Genomic DNA, 21,096 nt, shown 5'->3' with positions numbered 1-21,096 from the left:
AATAGTGAGGCTTAGATCCACCAAGGTTCCTTTGAGCAGATTTGGGAGAGAACACCACCCCATTCAACTCTCTGTGGTGGTGTGTCAGAGATGCAGTGTTCTGTGATGTACTGCTGACCCCTGCTGGTGAAATGAGGTGGTGTGCTCTATAACACCATGGGCCTGTTGTGCAGTGGATAGAACGCTTGAATGGGGGAGTTGCTGATTCTTACCTAGCCTACACTATGTTACATCAGAAGTCACTGGCAAATTCAACGCTGCAGCTCCTCTCGCAGATGCTGAGCTGGATTGAGATGTGGAGGCTGTGCAGCAGTGGAAGTGAATCACTGCATGATGCAAAGGAATATCTCGCCAGGACCTTGCTAACAAAAACATGCCCAAATGATTATTCAGTAGCATGGATAGCTGGCATAAGACAACCAAGGCAAGCTGTTTACTGTAGCTGTGGCTATCCCCATACTTTAATCCTTTGATCAAGATATAAACAATATAGGGCCCCATTATGTTTTAGTTTTAAAGAATGACATATTACACTTATTAATGTGAAAACCTGAAGTTATAGTCTGTAATTATATAGTTCCTTTTTTATTATTTATATTTCTTTTAATATTGTATGTCCATTAAACTGGGTTATTTAACCCAAATGAAGGGGAAAATTCAGGCCTCTGCTTCTGATTCTTCCTACCGTCGTACAGTGAACAGTGTTTACCACAGACTGTTTTCCCTGTCATCCAGTATTAATAACTGAGTTCATTGCACCACTGTAAGGAAACTGCCATGTTGTTATTTTGTTTTTATCTACAGTTAAAATCGGTATACCCTGAATTATAAAGAAGTGGCCAAGAAAACAAAAGATCCTCAACACAACAAAAAAAAGCCCAGTAAGAATAGTGCTTCACCTAATAATTTGTGTGAAAACTGATTTTAAAAATGACACTAGCAGTACCATAGTCCACCACTAGAGTGCAATATTGCACTGATCCTAAGCAGTAGCTTAAAGTCAGTTGCTTTCTGTCAGGCTTGCGATTAAGAAGGCAAGAAAAAAGGTGTTCAAAAGTCCCACTGTAAATTAGACAGTTTTAGGTAAATATAGCTTTATTATTAGAATAGGAATAAGTCATTGTCTATTTTCTGTGTGATTTACAGTACTAACTGTTCTGACTGGGTTAAGATTAGAGTAAGACAAGACGGAAGGTGTTTTTCACTGCATTAGTTGAAATGTAACACTTTACATTTTCTGGCAAGTCAAGCAACTGCTGGTGAACAGCAAGTGTTAGGAATTGGCGCACACGTAAACTGTATTGGCTACCAGCTGTTCCATGCATCTAAGTAATAGAAAAACAGAGTTTCCTGCGGTATAAAACCCAAGTCAGAATTTCCTACCTGCATCCACCAATAGCACTGGTGCTTTACCTTACCCATTACGTCACAATGATGTTAACTATACTGGAATGCTAGGAAGCTGGTATAGAACATGTCTTTACTAGACCCTACTGCCAGATTGCAATTCAGCAAATGTTGGCATTTAGGACCTCGCGGAATACTGAGGCTTTCTTCGAGCTATTGTATTGATCGATGCTTCGTTGTTTCCAGCGCCCTCTGCTGTGGATTATGTGCACCTGCTCACGCTGTGCTGTGTATTTTTTTTTTGTGTGTTAAAGTGGCAGCGCCAAGAAATGCAACAACAGCGGGAAATTGAAAGAAGGTAGCGTATTATTAACTTCACAAACAGATGACTTTTATTCTCACATCAGTTTAAACTGACCAGGAGTCTGGAAACTTTAATGAGGTCTGCCTCTCAGAGGCGAATACGAAGGCTATATATGACTGCTTCACTGTATTGTCCTTTAAATTCTGCTGCAGGGTATTGGTTGGTAAGTACCAGTGAAACTGTGGAAGTTTAATATTTTGTTTCACCTTTGTGTTACAGTTTGAAACAACGCGTTTTGTATTTTATTTCGAATTCCTTTGGTTCCATTGTTATGCTGCGATCGTGGCAAACTAAAGCAAACTCTTGTCAGTACCGAACACAGAAAGTTGCATTTGTCGGCAAATTAACAAATATTATAACTTGATATTGTTTTGACTGTTTATTATAAACAGAAATATGAGCTTTATATCAATACCCACAATAAGTAAAGTGTACGTCCGGGTAATACTTTGGTTTATTGGCACAGTAAGTATAGCGTTGTTCACAGGTCCAATTTCGTAGATCTGTGTGGTTCTCTTGCAATCTGTACAGTGGCCACTTGGCTGCCACAAAAGACTTGTAAATCTGTTTCGGTTGCTCCTGTAGTTTTCTATTTTATGAATTACTTTAGAGTGACGACATCGCAGAATTGGCCTTATGGCTTATATTCTCCCTAATATTTGGTGAAAGCGGAGAAATATTGCTTGAGAAGCATAGCAGGGGGGATTTATCGTCATTTTCTGTTCACCAATATTAATAATAATAATAATAATAATAATAATAATAATAATAATAATAATAATAATAATAATAATGGGGAAAATACAGAATGTATATCTGTATCTAACGGTTTTTTTGTTTGTTTGTTTGTTTCCCCTGTTATCTTCACAGCCCCTGACATGGACCCTCTGGTTGAAGGTGTTGCACAACGTGACCTTCAAGGGTATTACACATTATATATTTTTTTCTTTTACACATGAAACACGCATGTGTGTTTTATTAGTGTTCTGCAACAAAGAGAACCAGCAGCATATGTAGATAGACTACCAAAGGGCTTTCCAATACAGAGTTAGTGTCCTTGATGCAGGCAGTAGCTCCCACGGCCCTATTTGTAATCATGAAGGATATGCTGCACTGCTGTTCAAGACAGGTACTGAGCAGGCATCGCACCCTGCCACCTAGACCAGGGGATCTCAGCTTCTTTCTAATGTATTGTTATACCTCGCTGTTTACTAGGGGGAACAGATAACAGTAAAATGTGCATTGAACCCAAATCTAACAATGAGACAGAGGAAGAAAAGGAAATACAGAGAGGGGGAGAGATAGACTATTAGTCAGGTGGATAGAAAACACAAGGCCTTGGAGGGGAGGGAAATTTAAACTGGGTCAGAAGTGAAGTAGGTCAGAAAGAACTTTAGAACACACTCCTGTGCAGCTTCAGAAAACTGGCATGAACAGTTCATTGTTGAAAGCAGCGATTACTATACTGGTGGTACTGGTGTTTGCTCCTTCCAAAGTTCTGTGTAGGCCATTCGATGTGTGTTTTTGTGCTGGCATCTTTTTTTTTGTCATTGTAATGATGTAGTTCACACACTTACATCACAGCCCTTAAGGTGTGGACAGTACTGGCATCTGGTTTGATTAGGATCAACACTTCTGCTCTAGTTAATTGTAGATACTGATGTGCTTCCTCGTACAACAAAATGATTCCTTTCTAGTGTTGATAAGATTTGCAGCATATTTTCATTAAACCTGACCCAGTTTCTCACAGAGTTTCTGATATGTGCCTTAAATATATGAGATAGAGGACCCTTCCCACAGAACTTTAACTCCTGAACAGCCAACTTGTATATGCAGGTAGGGTCAATTGAACACTTGTTCCATTGCATTGTTGTAAACCAGTTGTTTTTCAAGCCTCTTGTTCCCCTTGCCCTAGGATTATCCCATGTGAGGCAGAGCTGCAGGAGCTCATGCACCAGATCGACATCATGGTGAGCCACAAGAGGTGTGAGTGGGAGCGGCAGAGACAGACGCTGGAGGCCCGGCTGGAGGTGCGAGAGCAGGAGCTGCTGAACACCCGCTACTCTTTCAACAGCAAAAACCAGGAGGTGAGACATGAGCAGGCCTGTATCCAGGACCAATATGTTTATTTTTTATTTTTAATATTATTTCAAAGTTCAGATGGATTTTCTTCGGTATAGTACGCCTAACAGTCACCACATTCAATTATCAAGCTAGCGATGACCACATCGTCAGACATAACATGGTAATACCGAGGGAGCCACCAATGGTTACTATAATTACATTGAAATGGCCTGCACCATGATGTAACCATGATATTACATCAGGTAACAAGTTGATCACAAGTCAGATATGATGTAGTTACACATCAGTTACTGTGTAAGAGAATACATCATTTGTTAATAATTCAGTCATTACAATGTAATTAAATAAAACACTACTAAAATTGCTATTAAAGATTTTGAAAATGCAGATGGTATTAATTATCCCTTGTAAATCTGTAATGTAATAAGGTCTGAGTAGCGGTACTTTGCAAGCAGTTTAAAGGGTACATAAGGACCTTTTTATTTTATTGTGTTACATGTTCCCATGTGTTGCTACAACTGTTTACGTAAGGTGTGTCTATTGTTTACAATTTTTTTTTCATTTTGACCACTTTTTTAACTCTTAAATTGTATTCCCTGCCTCAAGATGGCTTCACATGTACCCGCATGGACCTCTCAGAACTACATTTCCCATCATCCTCCTGCTCACTGGTAAATCCATCTCAGTTACATATGTGAACAGGAGGATGATGGGAAATGTTGTTCTGAGAGGTCCATGTGTGTACACGTGAAGCCATCTTGAGGCAGGGAACACCGCCTTGTTCTGACTGATGAGCCTGCATTGTTGTCACTGCATCTCTGGTTGAGTTACTCCCTGAACTCAGTTAGGCTACGGTGGCTACTCAAAACGTACTTGTCCTCCATGTCAAATGCATTATATTCATTTTGTAGTACTCTAGAATTACAAACAAGCGACCAAATGAATGAATAAATACAGAGTACTAAATTAACAGCATTTATTTATTTTTTTATATAAAAAATGTTCTTAAATATGCCTAATTGTGCAGTGAACCAACCTCACGGTCACAGAACAAAGTTTATTAATATATCAGTATACAAACCAAAAGAAGCTTACAAATCCCAGAAAGTGGTGAACATAGACACAAGGAAACATGCAAGTCTAAAGAAAGCAGAAAAACTACAGTAAGTTACTGTAAAAACAAAAATGCTAGTATCTGAATTTATGTCACCGAATACAAAGTATAAAGCTTACCACACAGCATTGGGAAAAAAAGAGACCCAAAAACAGTACAGCATATGCACAAGAAAAGCAAGGCAAACTACAATATTGCTGAAAGTCTATACTTAAACACTGGCATGCCTTTTCTGTATTTATTTCATTTATTATTAATTATATTTGTTCACATAGTAACAAGACATGTTTTAATTAATTTACTTGATATTAATAATTGAGTTAAACATAGTAAATGAGTATGCTGAATTCAGATGTTAAATGGTTGCTGAAGCGATGACTTGGGTAAAGGCAGTGATAACTTTATTTTCAGTTTATATGAATGAGGTTAGCATGAAGCATTACAAATATCACAGCAAGTTAAGGTACGATATCGGTAGGTAAGGCTTAAAATATCAAAACACATGTCAGCAAAAAAACGACTTTATGACACAAATTAAAACTTTTTTTTCATGAGACGATATTTATTTCTGTGGTAGGTTGGTACTGACCAGCTGACTTCCTAAGCAAGTTCCATGGAGCCAGGTAAAGCAATCAGCATACAGACTACACACCTATAGATAGATACGTACAAATACTTTAGCATGCTTACTTCAACTTGGCGACACCAACCCTAAGGTCACTAGAGTTAATTTTTAAAGTTGTGCCTCGCAGCTTTAATTATGTAGAGCGCTATGTGCAAAGATATACAGAAATCTAGCAAATCCCTATGGACCACTTCGGCCACTCATTTGACGTCACTCTGTCATGTGATTACCAAGCTCATTAATGCTCAGACACAATGGTTAGAACCCCGAGGCAAAGCGCATGTGTCGGTACCCTTCAACGGCCCAAGTAAAAACGATTCAACACATATTCCCAGAAGTGGTTCAAAGTTTATCATGTGTATTATTTAAACTCAGCAATTGCAAATACTCTCACGTTTGTATATCCCTCTAAAACCAGGCAACACTTCTTATCTCCAGAATAACATTATTGGTTACTCACTGGGGCGATCAAAAGCCAGGAAGAAGGAGACCTCATTTTCATATCATAACCTGCCATTTGATTCCGCTGAATATTATCAGCAGTTTCACGTGAAATGAATTGTGGTCAAACTCAGTCAGGTTTTGCCTTATCAATGCACTTCTCCAGCCCTGTTTATAGTTGACCATGATCATTTTGCAGTTGATGATGCATTCTTTTATTTGAACACATGCATTTACCTGCTGTTGAAACATCCGAAACATAGGGAGCATCTTCTGTGCTTATACTACAGTACACATAAACAGCTCACCATGTCAGCTTCAATACATTGAATTAATCTAAAACAGCCTGTTTAGCTCATGGATAGGGCCCTATGTTTTTTTCCCCTGTCAGTATTTCTTCAAAGCTGGCTCTGTTCTATTCTATAACAGATTTCAGATGTCATAATCTGCCAGGTTTTGATCTATGAACTTCTTGTAATACTTGTGTAATGTCCCTTGAATAGTGAGGAGCAGGTGTGTCCAAATAAAAAAAAAGTGAAACAGGGAAAGTTATTTATAATTTTTGTGTTTTATAAACCAGTATGGTTATTTTTTAATGGGGAAGAGCAATGCTGCAATGCCCATTAACCTTTAATGAATTTACAGTGTTCACTGCGCTTCACAATATAGTCTTCCAGACATCCTACAGCACTTACACAATAGGAAACATTTGAAAAAAAGGATTGGGCATCAGTGTGGGCCAGGTTTCAAAGGGTTAAGACACTCTGATATCTAAAAAATAAGCTTCCACTTACCAGGAGTTGGTTCTAAAACCATAGGGGACATTGAGCTCAAGGTTTTCAGAGCTCATCTATTTACAAGTAAAAACTGCAGGCCTCTGGGGATGAAGCTAGAAAAAAAAATCATCATGTTGCAGTGTTCTTTTGGGCTTTTGATTGGCACTGAATTGTACATCCCTATTTTGTTTTGTGATGTTGGAAGCAATTTTGTGTCTCGGGCACAGCTGTTCTGTATTGGCCTTTAGATTGCAGCTGTAATTGATATTAGGCCAGGGGGCCAGTTCTCTTTAGTTTATTGAAACATTATTGTTCCTGTCAGTATTGTCCTTGAACACCCCAGCCCCTTTGTCATCTTTCATTTCAGGCTGTAAAGTAAGGACCATTCATAACAAATATCAATGATAGAGTCGTGGGGAATTTCAAGCACTTATTTTATTTTGTTGAAAATAAATCATTTGTCTGTTTCCTTGGTGGATTGGCACTTTATCCAGACCTTTTTTCTTCTTCTTAGTTTTAAAAATGGTGAGCTTGTTTTCAGCCTCAACCAAGTATAGCTGAGGATTATCAGATGATCTTTTGGTATTGAGAAACCATTTGAAACAATTAAAGTAGGCCAATTAACACCAATTAGCCTTCACTTAGGTAATTGTATTAATAATACAGTACTAACAACTTGATAAGTCCAACTAACAACTGAGTAAGTCGCCATAGTTACATCCACAGAAGGTAGTTTTGGAAATCATCATTTACAAAAACGTTTTATTCCTGCTTATTGAAGCAACTTATTTGCAAGACTCGATATCTTTGATGACTCAGTTTTCATATATGTTTCTGTACTGACCTCATTTGCTTTGATCTGCCATTTGTAATTGCTTGTGCTTATGTCTTCGTAGGTTGGCAGGCTGCACCATCTGCTGGAAGAGATGGACAAGTCTAATAAAGCGACCGTGCAGAAGTATGAAGAGCAGCTCAATGGGCTTCAGTCTGAGGTATCCCCATTGCAAGAGGTCCACTGATTTCAGTCAGTCAGTACCTTTACACAGCAGGGGAATTAGGTTTCTATTCCAAATTTCAGTATTCGGAAAACCTGGAAACTGGAATAAACCATTCACAATAGAAAATGAATACCTCACCTTATTAACACTATTCAGGGAATTGAAGAGGACTTTTATTGGTGAGACCTGATTGTTTTAGTTTTCAGGACTGGTTGCAAGACAAGTGTATTTCATCACTCATGATTTGGTGACAGAAGAACATGTGCATCTTCTGTTACCTCACAGACAGACACCGAAGAACTCAACTTTCACTAAATTGATAAAAAAAAAAAAAAATTGTGTGTTGTGTAATAAGATTGAGATGTGAGGGTTTGAAGTTCTGGGTGAATTTCAGTACCTCTGCGCTATTATAGGTCAATAAAGCACAACACATTTCATAAAATTGAAAAGACATCTGATTACTAATGTAATTCAGCTGGAACATGAATCATTCATTTTGGTATTCTCGGTTAATGTGGGGTGTCTTAATTATTTATTGTACTGAAAAATCATTGTTAATCATAGTATCCCTGATAATCTTGTTTCAACTAAAGCTAAAAACGATAATCACAGCTGTTACCAAGATATTCTGTTTCTTCTTTAAGCCAGAGAAAAGGAACACAGTATTATGCACGGCTGTGTTTTCTCCATACAGCTTGGCAAACTGAAGAGCAGCTATAAAAAACTGCAGCGGCACCACATTAGACAAGCGAGAGAGACCAGCAAGGAAACAGAGGAGGAGGATTCTCTGTTTGAAACTAGCAAGCTAAACAGAAAGCTTGAGGTAAATATACATGTCCAATGAAAAAGTGTGATCAGAAATCACTCTGTTTTCCTTCTAGGTATTTTCGTTTTGGATATTATGTGCTGACTTCTCAAAGCTATTTATTCCAAACTGTCATGAGCACAACATCAATTGTAACCTGCAAGACCCTAAATGAAATGCCTGAGCTGTTTATTTCTAGTGTGGCTACTTTACTAGGCAAGTTTTTCTTTTATTAAAAACTTATAATCTCAATTCGGAGTAAATAGCTTTGAGAATCTAGCCCTTGCTCTTTTAATGAAAGATCTCGATCCTCTCAGCTAATGAGGTTCCAAGCAGAGCGGTCAATGTCCCACCAGTAGATGCCTTCTAAAGCAAACAGAATTGAAGCATAGCGCCTCTTGAAACCTGATTTAAATAGATAAAGGGTATTAATATAGAATCAGAGGGTGCAAGTATTTAAATGCCTTACTCGTGTCTCCTGTGTTATAAGAATTTTTTCAGCTTTGGACTCTGCTGGTGCTTCACAGTTCTCCTGCCCATGAAGAGACACCTTGACATATCAAATACCCGTATGTCACGCTCCAAATCCTTGAGCCAGGGAGAGACTCCCAGACTTCTCAAAAACTGTTTCACTCAAAAATAAAGGATCATAAATTCTAAAAAAATTTGATATTCATAATTTGCATTTATATGGACAATTCACCACACATATAGCGTCAGGTGGTGCCAAACCAGAAGAAGCAGGCTAGAAAAGAAGGGGTTAAAACATCTAAATCAAGGCATTCCTAAGAGTTACAAACAAGACTGCTCACAATAAAGAGTATAGTCATTGTCTTTCTCTCATATTTCTTATAAATGTAGTTAATACTGGCAAGTGCAGCTTAATCCTACGTGAAGGAGCTTTAAGAATTGATCCATGTTTCCTTGCAAGCGTATTAGGTAAGGCTCATATTACAAACAGCTTGTCTGAGTTTCAATCTGACTAAGCCTAACCAGCCTTCATTAGGATGCATCTCTAGCAGCATCCTACGTTAAGAGCTACATGAGTAACATATGTTTTTTCCATCCCTCAAAATCATATTTGCAGTGCATGGGCATTCACAGCCCAAGTGTTTTATAGACTTTGAGGCTTCCACGCATACTAATGTATATATTATAAATGCACACCGGTCATTTCTGAGTGCTATGTTGTATTATTATTTAGTTTTTAGACAAATTTAAAAATAATCATACAGCAGAGGTGTGACCTTGGTTGTTTTATTTAGGTGAAGTACAGGCCTGAAAAAAGACTATATACTTGAGAGTTCTAAAGTGTTTTCTTATTTTCCTTTGCTGTAGTATTGAAAAGCATTCAATTTCTCATGTTTTTCTGTTGTATAGCAAGCAAATCTTCCAGAGTGCACATCTATACAAAAAAGTGGCTGCATTATTAAAAGCATTGCTGCTTGTTTGGAATGCATCTGGCTGTCAACTATTCTCTATACTCAATACTTTTGTGTTGAAAGAACAAGTGTAAGAAAATATGTTATTAATGTGTTTGATTTAATATATTTGTTGTTGTTGCAGGAATTCAGGGCTAAAGCAAAAGAATGGGAAAAGCAGAGAGCCGTATATCAGACCTCGCTGACCTCGCTGGAGTCCCATCGAAGAAGCCTGGCAGACAAATGTGAACTTTTTCAGGTCTTAATACTTAATAATAGAAAACCACATTTCAATATCAGGGCATTGGATTTCATGCTCCAGAACTCCTCACTGTTAGGAACAGTCAATAGTTTTAAGGTGTAACACAATAAAGAAGAACACATCCTACCTATATTGAGAAATAACATAACCAGTGGGACACAGAGCACAAAGGGGAATATTGGGCTGCCTCAAATGAGTTGTTTGAGGATTGTAACCTGATCTCACACATACTTTAAATCAAAGACACCTCCCTTGTCTGTGTCCCAAGGTTTTAAGATTTGGAAACCATGGAAACTGTCTCTCTCCATGGTTTAAGGGAGTTGAGCATGAGGCAGTTAAAGTGGAATTGATAGTCTCAAAAAATAGTTATTTCTGAACCCCAATGCTTTATTTTAAACAGCAAACTTGTCTGAACTACCAGAGCCAGCTGTCCAATCGGGTGGCGCTACAGGAAGAGGCGGAGCAGAAGCGGCAGTGTGAGGTCAGGCAGCTGAGGAGCGAGTTGGAGACGGCTCAGAAAACCTTGCTGAGCAGTGAGGTCACAATTGACCAACTGAGAAACGATGTGCAGGAGCTGACCTCCAGGAGTAGAGAGCATCTCGAGGAGACACAGCGCCTCCTGCAGGACCTGCGGCAGTCACACACACAGCGCCAGGTACAGCGCCATGTGCTTAATACAGGAGATCCAATTCTACGTTACCCAGAACTCTAGTACGGTCCTAAAACTTTAGTCTTTAAATAAATTACCCCATAATCCCAACACATTGCTTCTGCCTTGTGTTTAGAAAATGGAGGAAGAGCTCTCAGAACTGAGGCAGGAGCTACACACGAGAGACGACCTACTGAAGGCTGCCGACCTGGAGGAGAAGCAGCTGAGGAGGGAGGGGGCAAAACTCAGAGAACAGCTCACCAAGCAGGTGAGCGCCATCAGGTAAGCCAGCTAGCCCAACACAGGGAGGGTAAGACGGATTTTAAGATCTGTTGAATGGTTTGCTACGGATATTACCGCACACCTTTTAATGCATCAGCAATATGCATACAATAATGGAAATCTCAAAAGCTAGCATTGGTACCCCAATATGCCATATGATTGTCTCCTGAACATTTGTCATGTTTTTTTTTATTTTTTATTTTTGGTGAATACTAATTTTGCCATTTTTTCCATAAACAAAAATGAAAAACATTTATTTTCCTTACAAAAAGCATGGGGATCCATTTAGCTGACCCGCAGTCGTTCAAAAGTCAGGGAGCTTCGCTGTCATTAGAATTGATTTTCAAGTTGGATATGATCGCAAAACCTAATCTTTGCGAAAAAAATTGCAGAGCACAAGAAATCTAATGCACAAACAGGCAGTTACAATCCTGGAATAGAGATATTCCTGACCCTCTGTGGCAATACTTTTAAGACTTTGTACTTGGGAGTGTGACTAAATGTAATACTGGTGGTGTGAGTAATGACAGATTAAACAAGACAATCTGAGAATGGAATCTCTCTCCTCTGCTGTCTGTGAAACATACTGTCTCTGCTCAAGTGCACCTGTCTGCTTTGAAAGGTCAGTGTACAATTCCTCACAATGGGAGCTGTGTGACTTCTCCAGCTGCAGCACATGTCACCATATTGTGGGGCTATAGTGTGAACAGTTTTAAGAAATCACAGTTCTCTTTTATCTTTGTTATAATTCTAGATCAACCTATCCTCCCTTCCTTTGTTGGAATGTTTGTCCTCTGCTGGTTGCAGCCTGGTACTGATATTCATGTCGTTCCCAACATTTCTTATGTTATGTAATTGCGCAGGTGGCAAACTGTGCTTGTAAAAAAAAAAAGACGTCTCATCTTCAGTGTTGATTTGATTGCAGGATGGAGGAGCAGAGTTCTAAGAATATGATGGCCACCGAGATGCTGAATCTGAAAGTAGACCTTGAAAGCACTTGTCAGCAGCTGCAAGCTAGCCAAAATAAGGAACAGATACTCAGAGCAGAGATGACAAGGCTTCAATCTGGGTAAGAAAATTGGGTTTTAGGGCACACATTTAGCAGTTCCCCGTAAAAATTATAATTTCTGAAAGAATAGTGTAAATATACATATTTATTACTGCTATAGATCCCTCTGTCCACTACAAGAAGGGGACATTTCATGTGTCTGTTGTTTTTACATTTAGTTATGTTTTTATTTTGTTTGATAATTCACTGATGGTGAAAATAGAAGGTCTTTAAAAAACTAAATATTCTACAATTTAGCATTTAACTGTTTTTCAGATATGCATTTAAATATTTAGGAACATTTGTTGAAGAGAGAACATGATACATTCAGAATGGTGCAGTGCTATTTTTTCTGCGTTAATAAATATTATGTTTAATCATGAAACATCTTGAAATACCTATGTTTAGACTGAAATGCTGTCAAATAAGCATTTTTTTTACTGTGAATAAAATACCGCCCTAATCAAGACCAGTTTTTCAACTAAGCTGGGTTCAGCACTCGCTTAAGCCAGGGAAAGTGTACTTTTTAAGAAATAAAATATCCAGAAATGATGTGAACAGCTGTGCATTATTCTTGTGCAACACATTCTGTGATTGTTTCACAAAAACAGCCTCCAGTAAGTAACTTATTGCAGCAATAACAAGTACCAGTCACAGAGGAGCTGTACTAAATGGAGGGAATATATCCCTCAACAGGAAGGATAGAAATCTGTTGTGGGATCTTGTCCCACCATTGCCTAGTGTCTTTCGTTCTCCTCGGATCACAAGAAACAGAAACCCTGGCTGCCTAACAGGACGCAGCACACGCAGAGTAGCTCTCATGTCCTGTGAAATAAGCCAAATGTATTTAAACATGCAATGTTTTTTTCGAAACCAGCAAATTAAAAACAACAATGAAAATGATGCTAACCAAATGCAAAATTATGTAACAAGCATAATTGTGATATTCTTTGGCCTCTTAAAGTCTAATTGTCAAATGTGATCATTGCACCACAACCAGCACAATAAAGGACAAACCTTTGCAATGCAGTGCCTGCCAGACGACAGGAGCCATGCCTGTAAAACTGAATTGTGAAAATATATATATATTTTTTTTTTTTCTAAGGCTCGAGGCATCACACTCCCATTGTATGCAGCTCAAAGACTGTCTCAGAAGAACCGAGAAGGAGGTCCACAGGCTAAAGGCTGTTGAAGAGGACAAGAACAATGAAATTATCAAGGTACAAAAATACATTGTCTGTGTGCTACCGGAGACAGAGTGAGCCCTAGTCATACTTCATACTAATAGCTCAATGGCAGGTGGCCTTGCGGACTGTAAGATAATTGACTGTGAACCTCCAAGCTGCTTTGTCGTGCGGAGGCTGCTTTTGCTAAGCAAGTTTTATCAGACAAAACACTTTTCTAAACAAAAGCAAAACAAACACAAAAACACAGCTGTGTTCAGAGCTGATCCTGTCAGCTTCTTATTTTCTTTCTTTAACTGGAGTCTTTCTAGCACTCCAGCTCTCCCTCTTTATGTATCTTAACAGGTGGATTAATTCAACAATAATTGACTAAAGGACTTTCCCATTTTCAAACCACTACCAAAACACCATCTCTTTAGGTGTTTTGTCACAGTAATTAAATGAACTGTGCTCTCTAATCATGGTTCCATTACTTAAAACAATAGCCGGCAAGTTGTATTAGTGTTTGATTAGGGGCCAAATAATAGCATTGTACTCAAAATGTTGAGATATTTGTCTAAATCAACAGCCACATGCAACTAACTGTGTGTCTGCTTATACAGCTGAGGGATAGAGTGCTGCAGCTGGAGGAGTCACACAGGTTACATAATGGAGGATTGCAGGCTGAACTCACAAACCTGGCAGCGAAACTTGAGCAGAGAGAGTTTGCGTTACAGACGGCAGTGGAGAGAACTTCCTCTCATGAAAATGAACTGAAGCAAAGCAAAGGAAAACCAACCGACTATCAGGTGTAGAGAAACGACATGTGGCAGCGTGGTTTGAAATGAATTGCCCTGATGTGTTTTACATAATTCTAGAGAAGTGCTTATTCGTTTGTGGTGAAAGTTGGTTAGGACCAAGGTATCTGAGAGTATCAGAATCTGGGGATTTAAGAAGATTTCTGTATTTAGTTTTTTATACAAGTATGTATTTTATTATCAGTTTCACAGCGCAAAGCTCTCTCAGATCTATATATTCCCCTTTTATCAAAGGAGGTCTTAATATCAGATTAGTAATTGGATTAAAAGCATTGTAAATGCATGGACTGTGTATTTGTAGGATACAAGAAGGCAATAGGGGAGGTATCTGTGCAAAAAACTGTTGGTATTGCACCATTCAACAGTGAGTAGAATGAGATGACATCATCACAATGCAGTGATGTCATTTTTTGGTATAACTCCCCACATATTTTTTTTTCACTCGTGATAGATGTCTGGCGGAGCTATTGAAGTCTGTCATGGAAAACCCCCTGTCTTGGTTTTGATACGCAAATTATGCTTTGGCATACATGTACCTGTATTTTACTAACCTACCTACTTTCATCTCCTTAGGTGGCCAAAATTCAGCTTGAGGCTCTTAATTTGGAAAACAAGCATTTGAAGGAACTGATTGCAACAATGGAGGCAAAGACAGACATGGTAATGCAACAGTGTTGTGTATTTTTCTTTTTTCTGTGTCCAGTTAAAAAAAATAAGCAAGTTAAAAAGCTTTCAGACATCTATTATACCAGGGATATATATTGTGGATGAAATGAAGTTCCCATTTTTACGGAAAGTCACTGTTACTGTTTAGCTCAGCTTACAGGAAGGAGTATTATATTCGCTGTAATGTTCTTGTTGTGAACATTGTGAATGTAAGATTCATAGTAAGCAAACCTTATCTAAGTACAGATACAGAATATGGAAAATAATAATGTGATGAATATTGGTTTTCATCTATTTTAGTACATTTCTGTACTGGATGTTTTGACAGTGGTATCAAGTTTGATCATTTTTGAAAAAAATATTGCACCAGTTTGTTCTTCTGATTCTGTCTGTAGTGCCTGACCACCTGTTGGGACTGAAGCCGATGTAAAGCAAATAAGTAATAAGTAACAATCAGCAGGAGAACCCATCTTTTATTGATTCATGATGAATCCAGAGGGTGGCATATTATTTTTAGTATAGATCTTTGGGTTGAAATGTTTTTTTTAGGTTAAAGTGTGCTTTGATGAATCCAGTCTAGAGGAGTTTTATTGAACACTTAAGATTAATTCATTCATCAATTGCAGTAGAATACATTTTGAATGTCTCCATTTAATGCTATGTCCTTTCGACAGTGTAGTGTGCTAAAATACTGGACTTCTTATCAAAAGCCCCTACACAGGTTTACTGCGTTATACCAGTAAAAAAGCTTGGCAAAGTTTATTAAAGCACAGTAAAAGCATTGTGAAAGCACTGTCAAGAACTGTGCAAAATGTAGTAAATATAAAATATATTTTCAAGTGTTGTGAATGCTACGAGGATCTTGAAAGTTGATTTTGAAATCGTAATCTGCACACCCGTTGATGCTAAAAAAAAAATTGTTGTCCCTCCTCCTAATAGCAGACCTTGGGTAACTCTCTGAAAGAACTCTGGGGCAATATTCCTGCCACCAGTTACGCAGAGAAGCAAAACAAGACACTACAGAAAGACCAGGTGCTGCTGCAAGCAGAACTGGACACGCCTTCACTAGCCACCCAGGGGAAACACAGTGTGGAGCAGGGAGCCATGGAGAGGAGGGAACAAGAGGACCGGTAAGTTCAAAGTTTAAAGGGTCCATGGTTCTGACACAGTAACATTCACACTATATCAAGCTTGTTCATTTCAGAAAATCAATCAAACTCAAATAGAAAACAAATTGCTATTTAAGAACAAACAAAATAACAATTCTTGCCCTACCTAATGTTCAAAAACATCCCAAATACCGCTACTGTGTCACTGATGGAAGTGTGAGCTGAAACATTTCCTAATAGCTTTAATACTAACAGTAGAGTTCATTCAGAAATCTCTCCTTGCATTCATTCAAATCCAGCATCACAATAACTGGGTGGATCGCACTGTTTCAAATTTTTCTGCCTTACTAAGCAGATGCGATTTAAGAAAAGTAATGGCCTGAAATCAGCTGTTTCATTGAGGTTTAAACATACTTTCCTTTTCATACATATTGCTTGCTACATAAACAGAATACTCTGCATGAACATGCATGGAGAGCTGTGTTTATTTCACTCATAAAAGAAGGTCGTAAACAACCCGCTTGCATCCTTCAAGGTCTCGTCTACAGGACTCCTTGAGCATTCATGGAGTGGCCTCTGTATTCCTACACTAATGGTACATGCTGGTCTATTAAAGAAACAAAGTAACCTCCACTCTAACTGAGACAATATTCATATTATTCAAGAAAGAAAATAGAATCCTGTCCTTCAAGCGTTTATTTGAGTGGAATTTGAATGAGACTCCCATTAAATAACTGCAGGCTGTGCATCATCGTTGCAGAATGCCAGACAACAATATGAATACTAAATATCTAATAAAGATAACAAGAATTTAGAATCAATCGGTTTTACAACTTGGTGGTATACCAAACCTTTTCCCTGAGTCAAAAAAATATCTCAGTAAAACTGCAGTCCTCTTTTACTTAAATAACTTGGATCTAGTGTCCGGTGGAGCTATGAAATTAAATTATCAACCAAATGTTGTGACAGGTATCTTTTTTAAGTTTGGTATCTATGTAAGACCTAATCTGTTAGACTTCTGCTGCACATAGCACAAGAGTGATGCTGTTTCAAAAGGAGGGGGGAGGTGTCTCTTCAGCTAAAATTTCCCTTGGGGAAATAAACTGAGAAAAAAAACAAAACACATACATTCCAAATCCATACCTGAAAACAGAGCTGCACAAACAGTCTAAGAAAAGCAGCAAGCATCACAATTACAAGCAGCTGTTTCTTCACTTGTTTAATTTGAATGGTAAATTGGCCAATCAACACCAACCACCCCCACCTGATTGTCAGCACCTGATTTATGTGGAGAGCTCAATCAAATAATCGTTTTGCACAGCACTACCTGATAATTCAAGAAACAGTCACAGAAACCTTTCACACATACTCTTTTAAAATAACAAAGAAATACAAGGCAAAGTAAGTCTTTAATCACAGTGTTTGGGTATTTCTAATAAAAAAAAAATGTTTAACACTCTTCAGAAATGAATAACAGCAGGGCAGTTCTATTAAAGCTATTCAACTAATCTGGTGTCATTTCTCAGTTTAAACACATTTTGCAAACATTTCATGTAAATGTTTACACGTTCCCGAATTGCAATAGAAGAAAGCTCGGAGCGGCAGGCAAGGAAATGTGTTTAATCCCTTAACAGCAGCAGATGGTTGCTGTCAGATCACAGTGAAGTCATTTTTGTTCTCAGTACGAGACTTGGATGAGGGGAACCTTGTACTGGCATTTTCTGTCTTTTAAAAAGGTCAAAGTTCTGGTCAGACATTGTTCTCAAGAGTACTTTTGTTTCACGTTAGATAAGTATTTACCATGCTTACTAACTATCATTAACCAACAAAGGTTTAATTTTTCAACCATGGGGGGGGGGCTCCTTGAAATGATACCTTCCACCCAAATGTATATATATTTTTTCTTTCATTAAATGGGAAAATATATTACCTACCTACCCAATGTTAGTCAGATTTTTTGCCTGCTATATTTATATGGATTACACTGCTGTATTCTTTTAACAAAATACATTGTTTATCTATTCTGTGACCCTTGATTTTGTGGTGTGTGTTTTTTTTCCATTAGTGAAGACACAGGACACCAAAAGGAGAATGAAAATGAAAGGAAGATTGCAACATCTTTGAAGTCAAAATTAAATCAGGAGAGCATACTGAGGAAGGAAGAAGGGGAGATTGGGAGCATACCGACCTGGAGTGCCACTGCACTGGATTCCAATTCCAGACACTCACATACCTGCAGGCCCACGGATAGGCCCAGCAGGAACTTGGCCATGAAAGAGTCAATACTTTGTGAGAGGCAGTCTCCAGCTGTGGGTGTGCCCAGTCTCCATGGCAACAGCTTCATTGATGAAGAGTTGCCTGATGTGTACATGTTAGGAAATCCGCAGGGCTCATTAGAAAGTGAGGAGGAATTCATGCTGCTGGTGAGTTTTCTTACACGTCTTTAGCCCATCGAAGTGGAACTGGAATGCAGCAGAATTGTGTCTGCCTGTATCTGGAGGTGTGTGAGCTAGAAGGTAGAAAGGGTTTGTCTGGTCAAATTTGGGGTCAGAACAAAGAAACATGTCCAGGGGGCAGTTACTAAGCCCACAGCTGTATCTGTACCTTTGTAATCTGTTACTAGTTCAGGATTGGAGCTGCAACCACATGTTGAAAGTTTACCTAGCTATGTTAAAGATACAACACATTTTCTGAAAAGGATTAATAATATAAAGGTTAAACTTCCACAGAATACCATTTTATTTTGCATGGATGTAAAATCCTTGTACCCCAGTGTTCCCAGGCGTGAAAAATTATAAGCACGTAAAGAGGCACTGGAAAATACAGTAGAAGAACATGATACCTACGGAAGAAATAATAAATATGATCAAGATAGTTTTAGAAAATAGTTTTTTACATTTGGAAATAGAAGTTACAAACAGAATGACGGAACAGCAACAGGCTCAAAATTAGGTATGCATTTTGCAAGCACGTATATGGGTAAATGGGAGGAAATGTTATTGTGTAAACTATATAAGAAAATATTAGAATACATAAGATATATGGATAACATACTTGGAATATGGACACGTGAAGAATCTCTTGTATTAGCAAATTATATCCACCGTAACATTTTGGTGGATTTAAGGTCAAAATCTGAAATCTTGGACACTTTGGTTAAACTTGATCAATGATCTTTTAAAACAGATAATTATTCGAAACCTCCTGATATGCATCAGTACCTACATATGTCATCTGCACATCCTATCCATACAAAAAGAGCCATTCCTAAAGGACTGTGTATAAGGATAAAAATAATCTGTTCTGATGAAAATGACTACAAAAAAACAGAATCACAAATAAATCATAAGGGGATATAAAGAACAAATTATTGAGAGAGAATTGAGAAAGCTTGACAAACTCAATAGGAATGAACTACTTGATTATAAGAAAAGGGAAGAGAGGGTTCAGAATGTGTGGTTACCATGGCATCAAAAGCCAATTTTTATTTTCAAACACACTTTCCTTTGACAAAGGTATGTTAAACATACTGAAACGTTGGGATGTTGGCGCTTTGAGCAAAAACATTGTGTATATATATATATATATATATATATATATACACATACACGTATATACATATATAAGATATTTCAGTTTTTTATTTTTCTTAAGAATATTTCCCAACATAAAACCAATGTCACCTTACAATAATTGATTTAGAGTTTCAGTGTTTTAAAATAAAATATCAAACAGAACGAAATTTCAATGTACCATTTGTAATTCAGTGATATGAGAGAATTGGTCAGGGGTCTGAATACTTTTGCAAGGCACTGTATATATATATATAATGTGTGTACTTGTTTTCCAGTCTCCATGTCGGAGCTCAACTGCAGCTGAATGGTTCCTCCAGGAAGAAGAGAAGCAGTCGAAAGAACTTGAGCGGCTGTTTGACATCTATGTTGCTAAACTGAACAGCAACACGCAGCAAGCCCTGCAGAAGCATACTGTGCCTAAACTGAGCTGACAGCCTGGACGTTGCAGCAACACCTCCTCTTACAAAGAGCTCTCTGAAGGAGAGCGCTCCCTGGAGAGATCCCAGCACTGGATTTTACTGCACATCTCAGAGCCTCTTAGAAGCACCGTAGTAAGCCATGGCATTTTTTTATACCTCTAAAACATATGCAGTGTGAACATAATGCAGTATGCATTTTCCAGATTTCGTATGTTCCAGTAACTAAATCCCATTACTTCCTTTCTATTTGTAATTGTGCACGGAGAAAAAAAAAAAAAAAAAAAAACACAGATTTGACGGTTTACCGTTGTAGAACCTCCAATGCAGCATTCGTCCACCTTGTGGCATTATGTGCTATGTAAAATCACAATTGGTGCAAAAGCTATTTCAGCCAGAATATTTTTTTTTTTTTTCGAAAACAGCAAAAATCTATTTTCTAAAAGTATAATGTTTTTACCATATTTAATGTTATTTTAATGTTGCAATTGTAACACTTATGTCGTTTTTGTCATTTGAAATATAAACTAGATTGCTTCAGGATCTTTTTTTTTTTTCTTATAAGAATAAAACAGTTATCAAATTTTCAGATTGTCTTTATTTATTATATATAATGGTACATCCCTGGTGTGTAAATTTCCAGTTGTAATAATCTAATGTTACAAAAACGTGTATAACTAAATACACAGACTACAAAGTGACCACGTAGTGTCTTCAATGAAAACTTTGGATTTATTCACAAAAATAAACATTTCAGATTACACTCATATTTCAAGAGAGGCCGCATAATGAAGGAAGAATCCTTTGGCAAGCATGAATTTGACAATTCTACCATTCATTAAGCCAGTTTAATACAGGCAAGATGATTTTCTCTATACAAAATGTTAACATGGGATACAATATACATTCTTCACACAAAACACAGATTTGTCCCATCTCCCTCCCCGAAGACAATGTCATTCACTGGAAATTTCAAAAGGCACGTATGAACAGAATGATATACTGTGTGGTAAACTTGCTAACTCCTGGTTGTTTTCTTCTTTATTTTTTAATCAAATTAGAAAAGGAAAGCATAGTTGTAAAAGACTGCTAGATGACAGGGAAATATTAATGCTTTCAAGCATTTGAAATA

The 21,096-nt window shown here is 37.8% G+C and overlaps 1 protein-coding gene across 3 annotated transcripts; it reads left to right on the top strand.

Annotated features, from left to right (window-relative positions):
- The first annotated feature begins 1,584 nt into the window (after positions 1 to 1,584).
- LOC117407172 (centrosomal protein of 63 kDa-like) lies at positions 1,585 to 20,553 on the top strand. Of its 3 annotated transcripts, none has more exons than XM_059028477.1 (15): positions 1,585 to 1,705; positions 2,582 to 2,633; positions 3,627 to 3,798; positions 7,649 to 7,744; positions 8,445 to 8,573; positions 10,122 to 10,235; positions 10,660 to 10,893; positions 11,024 to 11,169; positions 12,095 to 12,238; positions 13,323 to 13,437; positions 14,004 to 14,189; positions 14,772 to 14,858; positions 15,804 to 15,994; positions 18,039 to 18,396; positions 19,824 to 20,553. In XM_059028477.1, the coding sequence occupies exons 2-15, from the start codon at positions 2,590 to 2,592 to the stop codon at positions 19,977 to 19,979; spliced, it is 2,172 nt and encodes a 723-aa protein (XP_058884460.1). In that variant the 5' UTR covers positions 1,585 to 1,705; positions 2,582 to 2,589; the 3' UTR covers positions 19,980 to 20,553. The 3 variants fall into 3 exon arrangements, with proteins under 3 accessions (XP_058884460.1, XP_033867760.3, XP_058884459.1); XM_034011869.3 differs by having other exon boundaries at positions 1,586 to 1,705; positions 10,639 to 10,893; XM_059028476.1 differs by lacking the exon at positions 1,585 to 1,705 and adding an exon at positions 1,721 to 1,874 and having other exon boundaries at positions 10,639 to 10,893.
- The last annotated feature ends 543 nt before the right edge of the window (positions 20,554 to 21,096 follow it).

Source organism: Acipenser ruthenus, chromosome 8 (genome assembly GCF_902713425.1).
Source record: "Acipenser ruthenus chromosome 8, fAciRut3.2 maternal haplotype, whole genome shotgun sequence".
Classification (NCBI taxonomy): Eukaryota; Metazoa; Chordata; class Actinopteri; order Acipenseriformes; family Acipenseridae; genus Acipenser; species Acipenser ruthenus.
The sequence above is the reverse complement of the archived record's forward strand: the minus strand, read 5'-3'. Positions and strand labels throughout refer to the sequence as shown.